Here is a 24,121-nt window from a genome sequence, read left to right as displayed (position 1 = left end):
ATTAACCTCCTAAATAAGTTCACATCTTCAGTGCACAGTCGCCAATTTGTTGGTTTATTTAACAGATTAACAGTTAGTATAGCACATGTCATCTGTGATTTTCTAGCCTTAATAGCTCCATGCTGTTGAAACCCTTTCTTAATAATTATGCAATGACAATGCTTACATAGTGACACATCGATGATGCGATAATTAAACATAGCTTGTGATGATTATTTTGTAAACACATAAAAGTGAAAAAGAAATAAAAAAAATTAATTAATTAAATACTTTTTGCAGTTTGTAAATTTATCTGTACCAGAGATATCTCATAAACAATCTACAGGTGACATAAAAATACCATGCTTTTTTCGTGGCAACTTACTGCTGCTTCACATTCAGCAATGTTCTCTGCATTCGGAAAAGCCGCATGATGAGAGTGTACTTGGAAACAAGTTAAAATGAATAAACAAAAGATTTTTTGCTTTACTGAAAACAAAGAACATGATATTAAAAATACCTGTGCCAATTCTTCTTTTTCATTTCCTTTCTTAGGTTCCTAAAATTAGCAGTAAAAGATCTTTATTACACAACAAATCTTACTGAAAATAGACATTATGTGTAAATATAATCCTAAACATAGGTAATCACAGATTACAAAGGTCACCGAGACAAGGCATCACCTTTAAAAGGCATCACCTTTATGAGACCACCTTTATCATAATATATGAAAATCATACCATTATGATCTTGGATATTCATGGATACTGTTTTGATACAATATCGTATATCATGTGTTGAAATATTGTATGATAATCATATGTTCATTTCATACGGTATTATAAAAATACAATGTTTATCAATACAAAAACATAAAATACAAAATTGCATCCTATCATACTTACAATATTTATCATATAATACAATAATACCGTAATAAATAATGACGAGATACCATATTGTAACATATGATATAACATTGTATTCTGTTATACATTATTGTATTTGATCATATAATACAATATCATACTATATAATAAAATATAGACTAAGTATTATATGATACAGTAATACATAATGTGAATACATAATACATTCACAAAACTGTACATCAAGATATCATATTGTATAATATAGTATACTTTTGTATTGTATTGTACGATACTTTTTTCTATTTGATACAAAATATGATATTGTATCATTTGATACAATATATTTGATATAACATTGTATTATATAATATGATACAATACCTTGAGATATTGTAAAATATAATATAATATCATATCATTCATATTGTATTATACCTAACAATTCCTATAAAAATTCCGTAACAAATCCTATATTAGCCCTCGGTCGCGGTATATCAGCCCTCGAGCCTGGCGGCTCTCGGGCTGAACTACCGCGACCTCGGGCTAATAAAGGATGCGATATAAAAATTGCCATGTTATGATTTTTATATCGTATACTTATAGAAAATATTACAGAAACAATAAAAAACATAATTTGATGAATGATTATTGTTTACAAATCGCTCCTTGTCTATATATTCCATCTCTGATAAACTCCATGAAATTTTTGCGCCAGCTGTTTGTATCCTAGGTTGACGTCAACGTAACTTTTTGACGTCATACTCGGAGATCGGAGTTGAACGACGCATACCGAACTCTACGTCATAATAGATGATGATTAACGGAAAGGGGTGTGATATAACGTCCGAACATTGCCCGAGAGGGGTGTGATATAAATCTTATATCACACCCCTAGGGTTTATATCACACCCCTAGGCAAATTTTCTGTTTATATCGCACAGGGCGGAAAAGGGTATATTTTCTATAAGTATACGATATAGTAAAATATAATATATCATATCATTCATATTGTATTATACGTAACAATTCCATATAATACAATTTTATGTGTCTGATATAATAATATATTATATAAACCAATATCATATCATACATTATTATGCCTTCTGTCAGTTTGTTACTATATATTCAATACTCATCTATTTTCGCATAGTATTTAAGGATTTATATAGCGTAAGCATACTATGTCGAAATAGAGCACGGCAAATGTTTTCAACGAAAATCTTTCAAGCGCCAACAGCGTGATTCGAACTCATGACGCTAAAATCATTCAAGCTTGAAGCCCAATGCATTACCGCTACACTAAATCAGCCGTTATTGAAACTAACGGTATTTATATATATAAAACGTATATATAGACGACTGACATCAAGCAATTTATTCATTTTTCCAAAAACACTTCATTATTGACAGTAATTTTAAAGTTAAAGTTTCTTAAAAACTTTTAAACAAATTGATTTAACATTTTTCAAAGAAATTCTACAAGAGAATCACAAAAACACTTTTTTAAATGACGCTTGATAGAGAATGTACAAGAAAAAAATTCAATGAGATTTCGTCTGCTAAACATTTCGAGTTCTCTCGGTAAGGCCAAACGTCTCTCATTTCTTGAAAAGAACATAAACCTTTGTTGACTTTTTATTGTACAACAACTTGTTAATTAAATAAACAATCAAATCAATTGATTAATTTGAAAAAAAAAAAAACACCAAAAGCTTGCTTTTCCAGTGATAATTTATAGGGACTTGTCAACACTCGAACGTCACAGCTACTTAAATATAGCAAAGCACGTCAGTATATTCAACAGTCGGCATAATAATAACAATAGTGTTGTGTTGTGCACAACATAACACTATTATATAAATATTGTATGATACAATATTATATCATATCATATGATACAATATTATATATTGCAAAATCATATGTAACAGTATTATGTGATAAAATAAAATATCATATAATACAACATTGAATCATAATATACAATACTAAACATAACAATATCATAAAACAATATCATATTAAATATTTTTAAAAATGATACAATATCATACCGTATTATATAACTTTTTACAATATAACATGATATTACATTATATCATAATAAACAATAGTGTATCATATCATTCAATACTATATCATAGGAATAATGTTATATCATTTAACAACAAACACATCTATCAAGCAGGTTTGAGTGAGCCAGCTATTAAAAAATCAACTTCCTCCAGCATCCAAAACCTATAGCTCAGATTCAGCATCCATACCTGTCAGATACATTAGTATCATATAGTGTTGTTACGATAGTCGCCGACTATCGAAAAATCGTCGCTGAAGGCAGCAGGTCGGCGACAATCGATAGCAAGTCTATATCATCGATAGTTGCTAGAATTCAGTCACGTGACAGATAACCTTTTATTTCGTAGCAATATCCATAAAAAGACTAAAGTATTATTATACAGTGACCAACCTAGGGGGCGACTTGCTTTGTGATCTGCAACTTTGCCGGAATTTCCTCCTAAAGAGAAGTTGAAGTCGCCCCGAATGCTGAGTTTACGATTGTGTTAATTAAATCCAAAGGCAATAAAATTATAATTATCAAATTCATAAGACTTTTTCACAAGGTCAGTTAACCCCTTTTGTCATTAAGAACTTGCGACCGTCTTATCTTCATGGGTTATACAAGAGGCCAATTGGCCTTAACGGTCACCTGAGTAGCATATATCCCATACACAATCTTGTCATGGCGTCTCATATATGCATCTAATTAATTAGGTTTCATACTGGAGTAGAAAAATTATAAATTTGTAATGACTACCACATTTCAAAAAGAACTGTGAAACCTATAATTTTGGTGAAAAACCAAAAGATATGGTCTACAAAATCATGAATTCAGTTTTCCTTTCATGTGTGTGGGAGTAACGAAGATAATTTTTTAATGTTATATGCATTAACATCTATACATCCATTTTGGCCCTGCCCTAGAGTAACAAGAGGCCCATGGGGCCACATCGCTCACCTGAGCAACAATGGGCGTTCAAAAGATATTGTGCCATATGGTCGAATTTTACACTTATTTTTGCATACCCGTAATCTTTGACATTGAACCTTCATGAAATACTATTTTTTACCAGAATAAGAAAATCCTATGCAAGATATAAAACTAAAACTAAACATTTGGTAGGGGTACACTGTTAAGTTGTTAACTTCCAATTCCCTATATTTTCGTTCTGCCCCCCCCCCCCCCACCCCCACTTTGTAAAGCGATCAAAATATATGAGAGCATATACTCTAATTCATATAGAATTTCTAATGTTCAACCAAAATTTCAGCGTCAATCGTAGAATTATAAGCAAGATACAGAGCTCACAGTTCGCCTAGGTTTGAGTCATATTTTGTTCACATGAGTTTATTACATTCAGCTTAAGATTTTTAACTTGGTATTTCCTATTCAGCATTTAAAATGGAAAAAAAGAATGGCCTAAGATTTTCAATTCTTTTATTCACTCAAGACCATTTCATTGGTATTTCAGCCTCTATGAAAAGTCCTGGTATTTTTCAAGAATAATCCCATAACATTTCTTGTTAAAATGTTCTAGAACCACTAAAAATGTACCATTATTGATCTGGTGCAGTTCAAGAACGTTAAATTTTGTTAAATGAGACAACACTGGAAGTGTACCAGAACAAAGGAGTTCAAGAACAGTAGCATCAATCAACAGTTCTAGAACATCAGAATCAGGGATTGATCTGGAACAAAAATTACAGAGTTGTTCGTGAAGAAACACTCAGGAATTGTTCTAGAACGTTAAATGAGACATGGATTTTCAACAGCATTAAACGTTCTAGAATTAAATTTCTTGAACTGTCCTAATTACATCTTTTTCCTGAATTGTTCTAGAACAGTTTCAGCCCTACCAGTTATGATCTAGAACACTTCATTCACTGTTCCAGCATTTTAATACTGATGGAGTTCATGACCTGTTCTACAGCATTCCTGACAGGTCCCAAATCTGTTCAAGAGAAACATTACCATTTTCACCTAATAGTCACTGAAACCTTCTTTAATGTCTTGGTTACTATCCGCCATTTCTCACAGGATACCTGCTGTAAAAAACTGAAAGAGACTAGGTTTTCATTTTTACATTATTTTAATTACACAAACTCGTCTTCAAAATGTTCAAGTTTTAAGATACATTTAAGATACATTTAAGATACAGGTTTAGATCATTTGTGAACTTGCTACACGACTCTTACGTCTTTCCATTTTCAAAAAATTGTCAAATTTTTTTTTGAAGACCTCAACACTTATTTCGCACTTTCTCATGATGGCTGTTTGCACAATCTCTAACTTAATAGCATTCAATGGAGGTTTAGGGTTATCTCTTGAATTCACAGTTTTCTTCCCTGTCCTTGAACAGTTGAGGAGATCCTCGTTTTCAAAAACTTTGTAGACCAAAGTACGGAGGATAATCCCAACATCTTTACTTGATAAATGTGATACACACTGCAACAGTTCCTCCACACTTGGGCCATCAGATGCTGCCTGAGGACTGCTGCTTGGCCCAGGAACTGTGTGTGGGGCCACATCTGCAACGGAAGCCCGTAGCTTTTTTTTGAGGTGCCTTACCTCTCTTTCCAGAGCTTCATACTTTTTCTCCAACTTTCTTACTTTGCTGAAGAGAAAATGTAAACAACAATACATGTTTGTATGTCAACAAATTCAATAAATATTTACACAAATGTTAACAAATAATTATTAGGGCTGTCATGGTTGAGACATTTTTATGTTCGGTTCAGGGTACAAAACTTCGGTTGTTGGTTTTTTTTTTATTTGTTTTATTTTATATGATGAAACTAGATATCTTTATAAATTCAAGAATTATTTCTCTTTAAGAAAACTACAGTATTCCCACATTTTTTATTCCTTTCCACATGATTCACTATTATCAATATCACGTGGTTAAAATATCATTAATAAAAATAAAAACCAGTCATAGCAAACAAATTCTGATTTGTAAAACATAAAAAAAAAAAAAATGAAATCCGGAAAATAAAAACCGAACGAAACTGTGGGTGTTTGAACCGCAGTTAACCAGCTTTTTCGGTTAACCGTGACAGCTGCACTTATAATTATATCTGTATTTTCATTTGTAATAAATAAAACACTTAAAAATTGACCATTAACTTCAGTGTAAGAGAATGTCAGCACGATTTAAACAAATCCACACCGCCCCAAAATTCTATTAATGAGAGCAAAGAAGTACACTGTGGAATTCTAGACCTGGTTATTTTCAATAATAAGTTAAGGAAGGAGTGCATGTGGGAATTTCACATCTGTTAATACAGTGTATGTAAAAGTTAATACTTTAAATAAATTTAATATCAAATATCCCCTGGCCTTCCCAACTGCTTTTTTTCCTCTTACTATACTGAAAATGATTTCATACTTTACCTAGATAAAGAAGGTGGGGTTGGACTTCTTGAATGTCTTTTTGCTTCAGGGGTAACTTGCAAAGGCATTTCTACAGTGGTGTCGACAACATCACTTGCTGTGGTGTCTGTATCTGGTGTTGATTCTCCAACTGGTGGCATTTCTGCAAGTAATTTATACCACAATTCATTATGATTGGCACTTACATTTATCTCAAAGAAAAAAACAAACACTGGCGACAAAACGTGAATATATTTCTCCTGCTTTACCATGTAGGCAACAAGCTTTAAAGTAACATGTAGATATACATATCAGATTATTTTAGCGTCATCTTTTTCCTGGGAATTTGCATCTAGAATACTGTATCATTTAAATGTGATATCCAATTTTTCACTTCTTTGCAGAAATTAAATTTCTGCAATGCAATTATACTTGCGAATGAAGAAAATGGATACACACAGAAATTAAATTCCTGGTAGACCTATATGGTATGAAATAATGCAAACCTTCATTGATAGTTGATAAGTCACTAGTACTGTCATAATTCCGCTGAACATCCCGCTGAACAACTGTAAATAATAAATTGAAGAAAAAAAAATTATACCTCAAACTTAAGATTAAATTAATTTTTAAATTAGATTTAAAGATCTAGATTTTTTTTAATATAGTATGGTCAGTAAAAAATATCCTTAATGGCCTGAATTTTTACTTGTTTTAGGTTTGAATTAATTTGAATAACTGATTTGATTATCTTGTAGTCCTGGAGAAGGAACTTGCATTCTTTAAAATATAAAAATAACAGTCAAGCACTTTACCTTCTGGCTCTAAGGAATCTGTTGCCTCTTCTTCATCTTGGCGAGACGTGCTTACTGTAGATTTGTCTGAAAATTTTTGTTGTTCATTAGTATGACATATTTTATATAAGTATATCCAATATTGCAGACTTATCATATTGAAAGTAACCTTTAACATTAAACCGAAAGTTTTGGGTATTTAATAATGTAGCTTAAGTGCAATACAAACCCAAGTTTCCCTCTACAACAGGAACATCATCACTGTAAGTATACTTAAGTGGAAACTTCCCGTCCTTGCTCTTTGACTGTAATGATGCTCGATCTGCTGCAAACAGTAAAGAGAGTAAAATTTAGGGTTGCAAATAACCACTTGCCCACTGCAAAGGCAAGTAAATTTTAAAGATAGCAACTGAAATTGGATGCAAATGGTTAGTGTATCTTTGAATATTTTTCCTTTTCCATCACTATACTTTTCCTTACTTCAACCAATTGCTTAAATCATGATATTTCTTCTTGAAGTTAATGCAATCTTAAATTAAGAATTATAATTTGTAACCTAATCCTCTGACACAAATTGTTTGTCTGCATGCATGATCTTGAAATGCTTAAGTTAAAACAACTCTCTAATATCCATAAAACCCAGAAAATCTTAATATGATTTCATTAAATATAAATTCTATATTCACTTGCATTAGTCACAGGTGGGGTGGGGGCTCCTCCTCCCCTACTTTAGAAATATGAAGGGGGGGGGGGGGGGGGGGGATATCTCCCTTACCCTTGTTTGGTCAGAAAAGTGAGTATGTCCAGAAAATGTAGAATATTTGTATGAAATGGCCTGTTTTTTCTCATAAAAGGTCTCAACAATCAACATTGAACTGGATGACACTTTCCAAAGTGTGCTTCCCCACTTTTTGGTTGGTTTTTGGTAACTACACCCAATGACCTTCACTAATTTTTTTTTTTACTTTTTTGGCGCCAAAGTCGGAGACGTACTCAGCTGACCCCCCCCCCCCCCCCTTCAAATTTGTGACTTCTACTTGATATTATATGATACGTCTGTAAATAATTGAGATGATCATTTCTGCGTTTTGAAATTGACGAGTTTGAATCAATATTCACATTTCCAGAGCAGATTTTTTATGAATGCATGTACTTACTACTGATTTCTGAAATCCTCGCCTTGTACGGTTTTTTACCATATGTGGCAGTAATGAATTCCCCTTCTCTGTATTCCAGCACAGGTTTACGTGGTTCTTTCACTGTCTCTAAGTTAATTAGGCTAACAAAATGGTCTTCCCAGTGAACAATAGCAAATCTAGCCATGTCTCCTGCGTTCGATGAAAACGCGCGTACAACTTTTTCCGCCAATAAATTGAGCCAATCACGTTGCGAGATACATTTGGCAGTGACGAATACATCAAATCTACGTCGCACTTACGTTTTGACACAATGAAAGTTTATCTTCAAGAAGAAGAATTTAAACCACCCTGATTTGTGAAAAGATGGCAGCGAATGAAAAGTTGAAATGGTGCCAGAAAGGAAGGAACGATTTTGAATGCCTCATATGTAATAGAAAATTATCATCAAAGCAGCGTGTCTTCCTTCACCTCAAGGCTGTCCATCGGTTATGTACGTATTTAAATTGTTCACAATATAGACAGTAAATTACATTAGTAATATTAATATAATAGCTGAAAAAGTGCATCCCGCTTTATATAATTGAGTTTCACACCTATTTTACATGCTAGCCCCCCCTGAGTAGCTTTTATAAACACTCACTTCCAAAATCACTTTAAAATTTAACGACAGTCCTGACCAGACGTGACAAAATTATTTACGCCTCACTGCACGTGGCTTGGGTAAGTGACATCGCTGTGTGGTGGGTACTAAAGTTCTTATGAGTTTTAATATATAAATCCTTTAATTTCTATTTTAAAATACTTTCTTAGTAATGGAATAAATTTTACATGGCTTATCACCCATTAGATGCCATGCATTTGACATAAGTAGAGACTTACTCTTTTAAACATGCCTTTATTTCATAGGGAAAATGTGCCAAATCAACCCCAAAAATATTGAAATGTTAGTTATAGATTTGTGCTTTATTTTGTTTAAAAAAAAAAACCGAATTGTCTGATGAATGCCTTAGTAGATTTCGTCAAAACCGGAAGTACAGGAAGAAAACAAAAATGAAAGCATGTCAATCCATCGGAAGCATGTTGGTGGATCTGTGCAATTTTCCAAGCTTGTTAAAGTAATTTTTAAAATGAAATTAACTTTTTTGAAGCATTAAAGATTAATTTATAGAACAGATCATCAATTGCAGTGGACATTACCCTTTCTAAAAATATATACAGTAGTAATACAGAACGTAAATAGGCACATGTCATACTCACATTTAATTTATTTAGCTAGGTTCGGTTATTATAGTCCGGTTGATATAACAATTTTGCCTGGCAAAATAACTATTATACTAAGCCATGTCCACTGTATTTCAAATTCATCAAACCAAATTTACCATGTTTACTTACCATTCCCCCCCCCCCCCCTTTTTTGTATACAGAAAATAAATATGTACGTAATTGTCATCGTAGACTGCACCATGTGAAAACCATGAAATAATAAAACTGTAGATGAGCATATAATTATACCCTTCTCCAGCAAAGAAAACACAAAACTTTTACTTGTACATGTACATTTTGTTGTAAAAACATGTTTATGTTTTAACAGCCTCAGAGAGCAATGACACAATAAAAGAGTACAGAAAACAGGACTGTTGGAAAAAGTCAGATGATGGAAAATATGAGTGTTCTGTCTGTAAGAAAAAACTGGCCTCAAAACAAAGAGTGTTGATGCATCTTCATGGGGTGCACAGAATGAGTAAGTTTATTGATGTTTAATCACAAAAGAGTACAAACCATACTTTTTAGTAAAGTTTTCCCTCTCTGAAGGAATTCAAATTCCACTGTAACAGGTTCTCACATGTAGATACATGTATTTTAACACAGGTTACACTATTTCAGCAGTCAACTACCATGCTGATTAAATTGTGAAGATTTTATTCTTCCTCAAATTATCAGGTTGGGCACACACTACCAAACTGTGGTCTTACACTCATTTGGTGGGTTAAACACCCATATCAGTATCTACTGACTGTATGGGAGTCAAATGATGATTTGTTCAATATACCCCTGCACTGATTTGAACGGCACATAATTCTAACTGGTGAGGATTAAAATACAGATATTACTCAATCCTAAGAAGGAAAAAAATTGGATATTCAATGTGAAATGTTTTGCGCCAGGTCGTTCAAATATTTGACAAAACCGTCATTAATGTAAACAAGTGCAACTTTTTTCCTCTTTTCCAAACATTGTTGCACCGGTCCATCATGTTTCTTACTTTCAATATCGATCATCCGGGCAACCTTATAAGCAATTTGAACCCGATGAACAGTATAATCTACTATGGATGAGAACTGGTGCTAATTTTCTATTAGGAAATAAATGGAAAGACATAGTGTTTGTTTTTGCTTTGTTTAATTTTGTATATAAATACTTTATTCTTTGTAAAATATGATATCTAACGAGAGAATGATATTTTAATGGCATAAAATGACCAAAAAGATTTAAAAAGTGCTTTTAAATAAACTTCTCAAAAGTGACAACACATGATAAGGTAGAAAGTTTGCTCAACGAGACACAAATATTTTTTTTTTCATATGAGTAAGAAATTCAACGGCTTCTTACATGTACTGGTATCTTTATTACCAAGTTCCGCAGTAATGGAAAATAGACCGCACTGCCTTTATTTTGGGAGGTATATGTTCAGTAAATTTCCCCAAAACTTGTGCAAATGCGCCTTCGCTTTGTTTACATTTTAATTTTAAATTGAAGAGAAAAGACTACTATATGGTCAGTAGATACCTACTCCGATATGGGTGCTTGAACCACCAAACCATTTGATGGTGTGTGCCCAACCTGGTTATTTTACACATGTCTAATATGAAAATGTTGATCCTACTCTTTTAGCCCCAGTAAGGAGAGAAAAGAAGAAATACAAACATGACAAGACTGAATCTGTTCCACGGTCTACTGCATACAGATGGGAAAGAAAGAAATCTGGGGAATGTGCAAATACATCAGCTAAATGGATTCTATTTCGAGACCCCAGTTCCACAACTGGAAGTGCGTACTTTGTATTTCATTATATATATATATATATATATATATATATATTTACTTTCTTGAGGTGAATATAATGGTTAAGCTACCCTTGGATGAATGATACTGAGCAAACCAGAAGCTATTCTTGAAGAATGATACTCATCAAAGATAGCTGAACCACCATATTCACATCAAGAAAGTAAACTGTCTCATTATATGATATCCAGTAATTATCAGTAAAAGATAATCTAACTTACTTGCACCATTGTGCTTGTTAATGTCGGCTGTTTTGTGAGGTGGCGCTATTCAGAAACAATAGCTCTCTGTGTTCACTGGTTTGAAATGTTATATGTACCTTATCATACTTTAAAAGTTAATAACATTAGAGTTTTGTGGAAAATCAGATTGAGCCAATCACAGCACAGATAATAACGAGTCAATATAAAAATAGGTTTTGTATTCAGCAGTACTTTTGCCAGCCTTTTTGGGTGGTTAATTAAAAAAGAATTGAAACCTGAATAAGTGAAATGACCTCAGTACATACAATTTTTCTGTTATTGATGTTTAAGTTCTTGTTTATAAAATACACAAACTGGATTCAGGGAAACATCCAGGTATCATGTGCCCCTTAAATTGAAAACATAATGGAACATTTAATCTTGGCAGAAAATAGATTTGAGTGTGGAACAAATTCAGACTTGAAATCAAAATTAGTTCAGTTGCAATTATTTACTATTTCTTTAATGAATTTTTCAGATGAAGACTTGAGTGTAGATCCTGTAGAATTGCCTGGAAATGATTCAGGTTCCAGATTGGATGATTCAAAAACTGAAAAGTTTGTGGTTGCCCAAGAAAAAACAACAGATCTTTCCTTCTCTGAGCTACTACCAGTGCTATGTTCAGACACTTCTAAAACCACCTGTGGAACAGAAGAGAAAATGTTATTGGATGGTGAATTTTCAAACACATATGGTTTAAAAAAATCAAGTAGTAATGCATCCATCCACAGTGTGCAGGACTTTGAAACAGTGCCCCCAAATTTCACATCGTCCGACTCTGAAGACACAGAATTCTTAGATTTCAATTTACCTGACACTGATGATTCAATCCATAGTGTGCACGACTTTGAAACAGAGCCCCCAAATTTCACATCGTCCGACTCTGAAGACACAGAATTCTTAGATTTCAATTTACCTGACACTGATGATGCAAAATCCTTAGATTTCAGTTCCTCTGACTCTGATACTGACAGTGACCATGATACAGCTTCCAAAAGTGATGCGGACGATTTAGAATGCCATTTAGACATGCCAGAAAAAGAATACCAGGCACTGTCGTTGCTATCTTGCTTTTTGAGAAATCAGTTTTCAGCAAGTGCCAGTAAAGATATTGTTGAAACACTTAGAGAAATTTTTCCTAAATTGAAAGAAATAAACACATTGAACTGGGATGAAATGTTATCACATATTGACAATACTTCACTTAAGGAAATTCACTATTGTGAACTTTGCACAAAAGTTTTCCCTGTTGAGAACGAAAATGTCTTTCATTGTCAAAGTACAGATTGTGAGGGACTTCGTTACAAAGGACCCTTGAGAAACCAAAACAAAACGTCAAGACAGCCAAGACAGAGCTTTGTCTTTGCAGATGTAGGCAAACAATTAACTGATCTACTTCAAACACCTGGTAATTTTTGCTCAGACATTTAATTCAGTTCCCCATTTACCATTTTGACCTTTCCAATATCAACAATCTTCAAAACATTGACAAATGAAAATAATCATTCCTAAAGTGACGTTTAAAGTTAATCATTAATCATCCAAATTGTATTTTTATAGATCTTCTCAAAAGATTTTGATAAGTGTGTTACGAGCAAACTTAAACTCTGCATTAATTTGCATTTTATTTCTTTGTAGGAATTTGGGAAGATATTCAAGCGACCAAAAAAAGTGCCTTTGAAAGGCTTAATTCTGGATCTAGCATATTAACAGATATTGTAGACGGGCAAGAATACAGAAAATTAATGAAAGATGGATTTCTCAAAGAAAGTGAAAACTTGACAGCAATTTTCAATACAGATGGGGTAAACTTGTATTCATCTTCAAAAATTGAGCTATGGCCAATATTTTTAGCTATAAATGAACTTAGCCCCCCAAAGCGTTTTTCACGGGAAAACATTCTTCTAGCAGCAATGTGGCAGGGCAAAGGTAAACCACCTTTTCATGAATATTTTAGAGAATTTAGCAGTCATTTGAATGCCTTGTATACCAATGGTGTTGAAGTTTTTATTGATGATGATAGTTTTCATGTGAAGTTGAAGATCATATGTGGTATAATGGATTTACCTGCAAAGGCGGAGTTGCTCAACATGTCATACTTCAATGGACCCTTTCCTTGCATTACATGTGAGGAGGAAGGAAAGACAGTAAAACAAGGTAAAGGAACAGCTAGATGTTTACCTTATAGATCTCCTGATGACAGAAGTATGGAACGAAGACATGAAGTTGTTATTGAAAATATGAGATCTGGTAGCCCAAAGAGTCGTTCTAAAGGATTTAAAGGAAAATCAGGGATCTCTTATTTAAAAGACTTTGATCTTGTGTCAGGAATTGTACCAGACTATATGCATGGAGTTTGCTTAGGTGTCACCAAAACTCTAATGTGTAAGTGGTTCTCATCAAAAGGGAAAACAAATGAATTTTTTATAGGAAATCACATAGAGGAAATTTCTCGAAGAATGCAACAATTCAAACCTCCACACAGTATTGAGAGGCTTCCCAGAAATCTTGAAAAAAACTACCAACACTTTAAGGCCACTGAGTTGCAAACTTGGCTGTTGTATTATGCATATCCTTGTCTTCAGGACTTTCTTAAAGATGAATATCTAGAGAATTTCTTGTGTCTTTCAGAGGGGATTCACATTTTACTAGGAAATGCAATATCAGAAGAGTCTCTGACTAAAGCAAAAGGCCTGTTGCAGCAGTTCTATGCATCATTTGCTAGATTGTATGGGGAAGGATCTAGTGGCCTCAACATTCACAATACAGGATCACACTTGTGTGACTTTGTTAAACTTTGGGGTCCCATATGGTGTTGGAGTTGTTTTCCTTTTGAGGACATAAATGCAATGCTGCTTAATTCTGTTCATGGTACAGGAGTTGTGTTAAAGCAGGCCATGAAATACCGTCAGGCCCAACTGTGCATCAGAAGGAAAGGACTTGAGTTAAAAAAATGTAATAGCTGGAAGGTAAATTACATGGCATCAAATTGTGCCGTAGCAGGAGCTATGCAGGTACTTCAACAACATGAATTAGAAGATTCCGTGAAAGCAAATCTGATTAATTTGTTACAGGAAAACTTCCTGGATAAATTAAAGAAACTGAACAGAGTTGTTGTTAATGAAAAGCGTTTCTACTCGGAGCAGTACACACGTATGCAAAAAAGAATCTGTACAGTTGTTCTCTTCAGAAATAATGAAATTGGCAAAATCAAGTACTTCGTGTTCTGTAATTACACTGATTCTGTGTACGCTGTTCTCCAAAAATTGGAAAGAATTCCAGAAGGACAAGAAAACCATTACATACCAGTTACATTCTCACAAGAAATTGTTGTGTCCAATGTTGAGAACCTGATAGAGGTTTTAGTTTATCTTGATTTACAGGATGTAAATAGGAAATATGTGATAAAGATGCCCAATGGCTATGGCCATGCCATATTCAAGTGATTGCGTGATGCTATTTTCTTATTAATTAAAGTACGGACAGAGGCAAACTTAATGCAGTGTATTGAATTTCCACTGAAACAGAATAAATACTCATTTATCAGGATCCAATTCAAATTACCAGACTTAAACAGTTAAGGTAATTTTTGACAAAGGACTTTTACTTTGATGCTGCAATGAAACATTTATGATACATCGGAATAGTGATATGATGACAAAATAAAATTTAAACATTATAATGTTCTGTCACTGTTCATACGTGTATTTGAATCAGCTGTGATTTTGGATCAAGCAATAGAGAATTTATTGCTTGCACTGAAAATTCTATTGTATGTTCATTTAACAGAAAACTTATTATCACAAAATCTATACCTGTGAAATTTCAAAAATGTATATTGAGAATTACACGGTGTAGATTGTCATAGCGTGCATTTGCTATTGAAAGTCATTGATCATTTTAACAACTTAACACTGCTAAAAACAAAATCTTTGAAATTGTTTTACATGTAGTGATTGTTAGATGAGATTCTAGAAAAGTTCCACTTCTGTTCTTTATATTTTTGGAACAATTTTGGGGTTTGAATTCTAGAAAAGTTCCACTTCTGTTCTTTAAAATATTTTTTGAACAATTTTGGGGTTTCAATTCTGCTAATTAGTTCATGAAAAACCCTTATTTACTAATCATACATTTTGTTGAACAGTTCTGGAACATATTGCTATTTTTTTAGTTCTAAACTTGTTCCACATTAATTCACTTGTCTGATATAGAACAGTTTTGGAACAATTGTTCCATTTCTTAGTGTCAGAACTGTTCAAAAAACATTCTGTTACATTTCTGGTTTAAAAATCGGATTCTTAACATCCCACAAAAGTTCCATAAAAAATCTGAAATTTTTCCTCAAGTATTTCAAGGATTATAGTTCCAAACAACCTGTTAGGAACAGTTCAAGAACTGTTCTAGCCAAGCAAGAACAGTTCTAGAACACTAGAACATGTTTTCGCAGGGGTGAGGTTCAAAATCAGTTTATACCAATGAACACAAACACAGTCAAGGATCACATGTACAGTAGGAGTAATAATGACGAAAAAAAATTGAACTTTACAATACAATAAGTTGTTAAGCTGGTTTCTGAAATAACAGACTTTGAAAATTTTTCTTAATAAATATTGACCAATTTTTTACTTTTTTAATCTTTAGTTTTTAAGATATGTGTACAAACATAGAATTGTGAGCAAATCTCTGTATCTTGTTTATAATTCGAAGCTTAACACTCAAATATGGTTAGTAAATAGATATTGTAAACACAAGAAACATGCACTATAACAAATAAAGAAAACAATTTCAGCTCAGGTGAGCTAAAAAACAGAAAAATTAAATTTGACCAAAATCGTGACCATGCCCCTTTAAGGTACTCCACTACACCTTCAAATAGTTTCTCTAATCAGCAGAAAATTACTTGATTATGATAGAGATCATGATGGATAAGAAGTATATATGTCAATTAGAAGAAATAATGTGCAATTTTGGATAAAAATGATATTTTTAAAAAATTCATTCAGTAAACATGAACAAAAGCCACAGGCGGATTCGAACTCATGATCTTCGGTTCACAAGCTTGATTCTTTTACCACTGAGCTATGACGATATACATCAGAATTGATTGATACAAACACTTTAACAAAACATTTAAATCGCCATCTTGTGACGTAGTGTCTTAAAAAGTATAAGTCTAGGTGTAGTGAAGTACCTTAAGACATAAAGACAAAAAACCTCCATCTGGATGTATTTATATAAATATATTTTACAGTGTTTTAATACTATTAATTAATTAATAAAATCTGTAAGGATTACCTCCCTTACTTTTCAACATCAGTGTACAATATATAGAATAAGGAAAATGAAAACTGTCATAAAATCATTAAATCTTGTCTGATCTTAAAAAAAAATTGCAGGTGCACATCTTCAGATGGTGATCAACATATGTACAAACTTCAAACTGTTCCATGCAGTAGTAAAAAATTCTATAGGGGGGACAAAGTTGCATCTACAGACAGACGGACAGGGTGAAACCGATATACCCCCCTAAACTTCGTTTGCGGGGGTATAAAAACCTGAACCTCCTCAAGCATTCGAAACCTATGGCTCAGATTCAGCATTCAATCCTCTCTGGTGCATCAGTATCATAAGATGCACCATCCATGCAAAATTGGTGATGTTTAGGACCAGTAATAACTACGATATAATCATCAGAGGGCACCTACTCCAAAAACTTTAACCAGCTCTAAAAACTTTTACCTCCTCAAGCATCCGAAATCTTTGGCTCAGATTGGCATTCAAGCTTGTCTGGTGAATCAGTATCATAAGACCCATCCATGCAAGTTTGGTGATGTTAGGCTCAGTAATAACAAAGATATACAGTAAAACACGGTTATAGCGAACACGCTTATAATGAATTGACGTTTACAGCGAAGTGAATTTCATTCCCCAAGACTCCATTTCATGTTGTAAACTTGACGGATATAATGAATTACGCTTATAACGAAGTTAAATTGCCCGTCCCTGGGACTTCGTTATAAGCGTGTTTTACTGTATTCATCAAAGGGCGCTTGCTCTAAAATCTTTAACCAGCTCTAAAAACTTTAATCCCCTCCAGCATCCAAAATCTATGGCTCAGATTCAGCATTCAATCCTCTCTGGTGCTTCAGTATCATAAGACACACCATCCATGCAAATTTATTGAGGTTAGGACCAGTAATAACTAAGATATAATCATCAAAGGGCACCTGCTCCAAAACCTTTAACCTGCTCCAAAAACCTTAACCTCCTCCAGCATTTGAAATTCAGGATTCAGATTCAGAATCCAAGTTTTTCAAGTCCATAAGTATGTCCAGATGCATCATTCATGCAAGTTTGGTGAAGACAGGACAAGTAATATGTTAGATACAGGACCCGCAACAAAAACTTTAACCGTATAGCATAAGATCCCCCTTACTTTGTCTCTGTGAGCTAAAAATGCAATGATCACATATTGTAAACTGAGATTTACCTTTGTTTCTTTTGGTATTTCATCTCTTTTTGTTTCCTAAAACAAACAGTAAAGTTATATAATTATTTCAATAAGAAATGAATCCAATTTTACCTAGTATGTTATGCATGTGCATGTCTATCTGAAGAAATAATTTACACAATGTTCACTCCATGTGTTAACCACTGAGCCCCCTTTGATTCCAAATGTTGTTTAAGAGTTTAATTGAGAATCAACTCAGTCTATCTTGATGCTTAAATACATAAAAAATATTACAAATATTTATGTAGCATGAATTGCAGTTCTTGAACATAATATCTTAAAAGATTTAACTGCATACATTCCAATATTTGTGAATGATTATCGTAAGATGCAGCATCCATGCAAGGTTGGTGAAGATAGGACCAATAATAATCTAAACATGCCCATCAAAGGGCACCTGCTCTAAATCACAGTAACCTTCTCCAAAATCTTTACCTCCTCCAGCATCAGAAATTAAAGGCTCAGATTTAATTCAGCATCCAAGTCTGTTAAGTTCATAATTATGCCAATATGCATGTTTAGTGAAGTTAGGGCTGTTAATAACTCAGACCTGTTCTAAAAATTTTAACCATTTGTAGATGCAAATGCAGAGGGTATAACATAAGCTCCCCTAGTCTTGTAATATTCTTTGAAGAAATGAGATAAAAATACATACTTTTTTCCTCCAAGGAAGGTTCTTTTCTCCGTAGTCATAACGTATTTCTTCCCCCTTACAAATTTTTCTTGATGCATATAGCACAAGATGTGGAACTCCGTCTACTTCAAGTATTTTCATTACAGAATTATTTTGTTTTGATTTAGGGGCTGCATCATTCACATATTTCCCTTTTTGTTTTGAGTAAGTTCCATCCACCCTTAAAAGAAAAAAGAAAAAAAATATATACTAATTATATATATAAACAATTTCAGTTCTGGTATATACTGTATTGATTGATTAATTGTCAACTAGTTTAACTGCTAGTTTAAAGGCGACACAATCATTGCAGGCATTGGGTGCACTACAGAACATTTGTTATGGGTTAAAATGTTTTCTTCAACAGAAAAGAAACATAGACATTGTTAAAGATTCTGAATTTAATAAGAGCAACGAAATATTCAGAGCCGTGTCAACCAATTTGAAGAGGAAAAGACTCGGGGGACTGACCACCATCCTCCCATTTCAGAGCAGGATCTTCAGAAATTGTACAGTAAACACTCCGTTTGGTCTACAGAGAAAGGTGTGGTTTGAAATTATGCTTTACACTTAACGTAGCAAAAGATGGTGTTGGGAGAATGTATGCATATCAGTGTGTTTATGAGCTGGATAAAAATCATCGGGCCGATGCTGCTGGAAGTGTTACTGAAGTTCAGATGTACAGTACCGTCAACGCGGATCCCGTATTTGACCGCGCTCCCCCCGCGGTTATTTAATCCTTTCCGCGTTACACCATCGCAGTTAATTCATCGCGGTCCTCGATGCAGCCATGTTTAAACCGCGGCGGTGTGACCTACCGTTGAACAAGGTGAATGGAGATTTTTACCTGTATGCTATTAGACAATAAGACGGCCACCTAACACTGAGAGTCATTCTATACTGGCCATGTCTGATGTATTGTTTTCATTTCACATATATCAAAATGATTACGTATTTTTGATGCACGTTTTCAAAACTCCTTATCGATTATTTTAGAGATTTTTTAATTAAAGAATCATCTACACCCGTAATAATTTTCATGTAACTGTTGATATACCTATTATTTCAAAAATATTTAATCATTTTTATAATGTAATCTACATGCATGACGGAGAGGGTTAGAACTGATTTTAAACATTTCCGACTTCAAAAATGTTTTAATCCATATCAGTTTGTAGCTTGTTTTACGGCACTCTCTTGATGCTCAAGACAATTAATCTAGTCCGTGACAGGCACATGCTACACGGAGAACGTTTACCTACGGTCAACGGCATGATATGAAAATGTTACTCAACCCTTAAAATACTAAATTATATTGACATGATTTTATGTGAGTTCAATATGAAGCTACAACACAAATGTACATGTAGTATCAGCTGCGAATACCGTTTTTCGTAACCGCCCCCTCCACCTCTTCAACGTTTTAATGACTGTGAAAGTACATGTAAATTGTACTTGACCTAAGTCCCAATTGTTTAACACAAAGGTGTGAAACCATCGCATTGACGGGAAATCACTCTACGCTTGAATGCACAGAATACACTGGTACATGTATATGAGACAGGTGGATAATCCGTGTAACGAGTGACCATCAGGAATTTCATTTTTTTTCAAACAATTTTACTAACAGTAATAACAATAAATAGTTATTCATTTTACTGTTATCTGTTTAACTGTTAAACGTGTTTAAGATGCACCCCCTCCGCAAAAAACCTAAAACCTTTAATATAGAATAAGAAAGAGAGAGAGAGAGAGAGAGAGACTGTCGATACTCAAGACAATTAACCTAGTCCGTGACAAGCACACGCTACGCGGTGTACGTATACCATACGATCAACAGCAAAATATGAAAATTTTACTTTACCCTTAAAATATAAAAAGATATTGATATTTTTTTTATGTGTGTTGAATATGAAGCTACTACACATATGTCGTACCTGTACCGAATTATAACGTTTTTGGTACCCCCTTTCCAACGTTTTAATGACTGTCAAAGTTAACTGTATTTGTCCCAATTGTTTTACACAAAAGCGTGAAACCATCGCACTGACAGGAAATCACTCTTCGCTTGAACGCACAGAATTCACGGGTATGAGGCAGGTGGATATTCCTTGCAACAAGTGACAACCAGGAATTCGTATATCAAACAATTTATCTAACAGTAACAATAAATAATTGTTTCATTTTACTGCCTTCTTAAACTGTAAAAGGTGTTTAACATGTCTCTTCCCCCGAAAAGAGAGAGAGAGAGAGAGAGAGAGAGAGAGAGAGAGAGAGAGGGGGAGGAGAGAGAGAGAATTAGTTTTCTTTTTAAATAACACGGTGTCAAGCATTAAATCAAACATCATAAACAGTGTTAAATACTTCATTGTTAGACAAACTTCTTTTTTTCCTTTACCTGAAGACTAATAGAACAAAACTGTTTTCCTTTATCAAGGAAGAAGCACGTGGTGCAGCTCCTGATTTGATTGACAGGAGAAGCACATGGACTCAGACTGAAACTGCATATTGGATTCAATCACAATGTCTTTTATGAATACTAAACTCAGGAAATTTTTATATTATTATATTTCAATTGAATTGAATGCAGTGGCGTCGTGGGGGGGGGGGGGGGGGGGGCTAAAGAGCATTACTCTCTCTCTCTCACACACACACATACAGATCGTAGATAAAATCAAGATCGGCGACACTCAATCAACATGATCAAGAAGCCTGTAAGATAGGTGTACGGTTAGACGAAGCCGTACGCAATTTTGAGATTTTCTTTTGTCTTGAATAGGTGTGAAACCCCTAGAGCATGTCGTTTTCTACCCTAGGTTTGTTAATCACTATACACAGGAAATGATCGCGACTTATAATTAATATACACAATGAAGGAAATGTGTACAAAAATAGTTGGCATTTGATTTTTTTTAAAAGTAACTCGAGATGTGTGCATTTAATAACATGTACAACTTCTCATGTTGTTTTGTGATGTAACAACCTCATTCCATTTCTTGTAAAGAAATGTCTATCTTCACGCACACCAGAACGCCTAGCCATTGTTTTTATGAAAATCACAGAATATACATGTATATACACTGTATCTTTTCAGGGCAACACTTAGTTTAAAACTGAATAAAACCCATGCAATGTGAAGAATCATACAATTTTAATTATGAGTACCTTTTTCCTTTGTGTTATTAGGAGAACTGATTTTTCTTTGAACATTTAATTGTGAGCAGGTGTTTTTATAAGGCTACAACTAGTCGGTCTGCTGGTTGAAATCAATTTTCCTAACAAATTATAAAAATTTTATCAAAACAATGACGCTTGTTACAGCAATTATAAAGTCGTGATTTTCCGTAATATGAGCGATTAAGCCACTTTTATAATTTGAATGAATTTTTAACGGTTTCATAGGATAAAAAGATAAAATGATATTGAAAAATAAAAATATACGTACCTGAATATTTATGAAGTAAAATATTTAATTTAAGTAAATAAGTCTTATTAATTTTACATTTTTTGTTAGATTTTAAAATTTAATATAATCGTATATCGATAGATCAATAAGTTAGTAAAGCATGATTTTTCAACCACCTGCGGGCATAGCTCATTTCACCTTGGATTGTACAGATAACAGCTTTAAATGATTAGATTTCAAATATTACCCCAGTATTACCAAATAAACAGCAAATATTAAAAAAAAATATTTACCTACAAATTATGTGATTTTCTATAAAAGGATCATGATTATCTTTATGCATTTGTTAACTTACATTTATGTTTAATGCATGTTATATTTTTTTTAATCGAGGGAGATAACTCGTGTTCCTTTTCGATACTTTTTAACACCTGAAATCGATCGTTCAAACCGCGGGGGTGTTGTCATTATGGGTGATTGAACCGCGGGGGTACGCGGTTTTTACCTGAGGCAGGTGTTTAAACCGCATTGCAATTTGGACCGTGGGGTGCGCGGAAAATACGGAATCCGCGTTGACGGTACTGTATGAGTTACCAGGTACTGTTTTTATGCCATATATATATATATATATATATACAGGTGAATCTCGATAACTCGAACTTCAGGGGACCATGATTAAACATCGAGAGATCAAGAGTTCGAGAGATCGAAAGTTTTTAAAAATTCGGAAAAAATTTTCCGGTCATTTTGGTTTTAAAATTATAGCAGTAAGAAGTTTATGTTTATAACATGGAAGGATAGTGATCGTCTAACATGATGTTATTCTTATTTTCTGCTTCATTACTTCAATTTAAACAATAAAGAACTTAGTTGTGTGGTTATTAAGTGGGTTTTTCACGCTAAGAAAAACTTCAAAGAATATTATGTTTTATTAATCACAGAATATTTTAAGTGAAGAGCGGTTTTCTATACCGTCATTTTCACAAGTTTTTGAAATTGATACATCAGTTACAAATTACCAATCTACCCTTTGAAGGAAGCAACGGGTAGTGCCACTTACGTAATCAATCAATTAACGCCACCACGCTAGCCCCCAGGAGTTCACTCAACCATCCAGGTAAGGTCTACATGGAGCTATAATTATACGCTTGATCAGCCGCTGTGTGTACACAGCAATCACTTCGAGTTTTCAAGAGTAAAAAACAATGAAATATGTATAACGGGACCCAGGTTTTACTTCAAGAGATCAAGAACTTCGAGAGATCAAAGTTCGAGAGATCAAAAGTAAATTTGCTTAATTATATAGAGAAAAAAATCGGGACCGTGACTTCACATCGAGAGATCAAGAACTTTGAGAGATCGAAGTTCAAGCCATCGAGTGTCACCTGTATGTTAAAAAAAATTTTAATTACCATTACTACTACCGTATATTCTCGCTTATAAGTCGGTATTTTGGGAGTAGAAATTTGAACAAAAAGTAGGGGTCCGACTTATAGGCATGACATACAATCAGATAGTTTTTCCACTGGGTAAAACTTCGTTTCTGGGTGCCAATTTGCTTCCAACTTTTGACTTGTGGTCCCTATATTTGACATGTTTATATTTTAATTACTAAAAAGATAAATACATTAATAAATGCATTGAAAGTTTCAACTATAATTATTTACGCCAGAGGTGATAATAGCTAACTGTACTAAAGACAATACAAGCCAACACTGAGTGTAAGGGGCTAATTACCAACCCTAATCGGTCAGTATGGGATAAAATACCTGTCATTTTATTTCCAGTAGCATTTAAACTAGTTTTTGAGCTATAATCAAGTTGTAATGAGTGTTAAATAAAATAATGGCGTCCAAAATCGAAAGTTAAAAATTTCAAGAAAGAAAACTCTCTTTACAGAAAACTATTAAAAAACATGGCGTCTACAAGCGATCTAGCTGGATTAGGCGATCATAATTTGATTTTTAGTTTTACGGATCTGCCGACTCTAAAAATTAGCATTTTAAAA

General features: G+C 33.7%; 2 protein-coding genes and 1 pseudogene across 2 annotated transcripts in view; 1 reads left to right on the top strand and 2 right to left on the bottom strand.

Annotated features, from left to right (window-relative positions):
• Nucleotides 1-24,121, bottom strand: part of LOC128160857 (uncharacterized) — a 198,272-nt gene that overhangs the window by 137,937 nt on the left and 36,214 nt on the right. Inside the window, exons 4-6 of the mRNA XM_052824167.1 lie at nucleotides 18,690-18,888; nucleotides 18,014-18,049; nucleotides 500-538 (exon numbers count right to left, since the gene is read on the bottom strand). Coding sequence (XP_052680127.1) covers nucleotides 500-538; nucleotides 18,014-18,049; nucleotides 18,690-18,888 — 274 coding nt within the window. The remainder of the gene's footprint in view (nucleotides 1-499; nucleotides 539-18,013; nucleotides 18,050-18,689; nucleotides 18,889-24,121) is intronic.
• On the bottom strand, nucleotides 4,765-8,513 carry LOC128159627 (uncharacterized). Its single transcript, XM_052822773.1, has 6 exons — nucleotides 8,237-8,513; nucleotides 7,309-7,404; nucleotides 7,101-7,166; nucleotides 6,792-6,854; nucleotides 6,307-6,448; nucleotides 4,765-5,527 (listed from the first exon to the last, which is right to left on the bottom strand). Exons 1-6 carry the CDS (start codon nucleotides 8,400-8,402, stop codon nucleotides 5,074-5,076), a joined length of 987 nt encoding a protein of 328 aa, XP_052678733.1. The 5' UTR covers nucleotides 8,403-8,513; the 3' UTR covers nucleotides 4,765-5,073.
• Nucleotides 8,579-13,572, top strand: LOC128159623 (uncharacterized; annotated as a pseudogene).

Source organism: Crassostrea angulata, chromosome 8 (genome assembly GCF_025612915.1).
Source record: "Crassostrea angulata isolate pt1a10 chromosome 8, ASM2561291v2, whole genome shotgun sequence".
In the NCBI taxonomy this organism is placed as follows: Eukaryota; Metazoa; Mollusca; class Bivalvia; order Ostreida; family Ostreidae; genus Magallana; species Magallana angulata.
The sequence above is the reverse complement of the archived record's forward strand: the minus strand, read 5'-3'. Positions and strand labels throughout refer to the sequence as shown.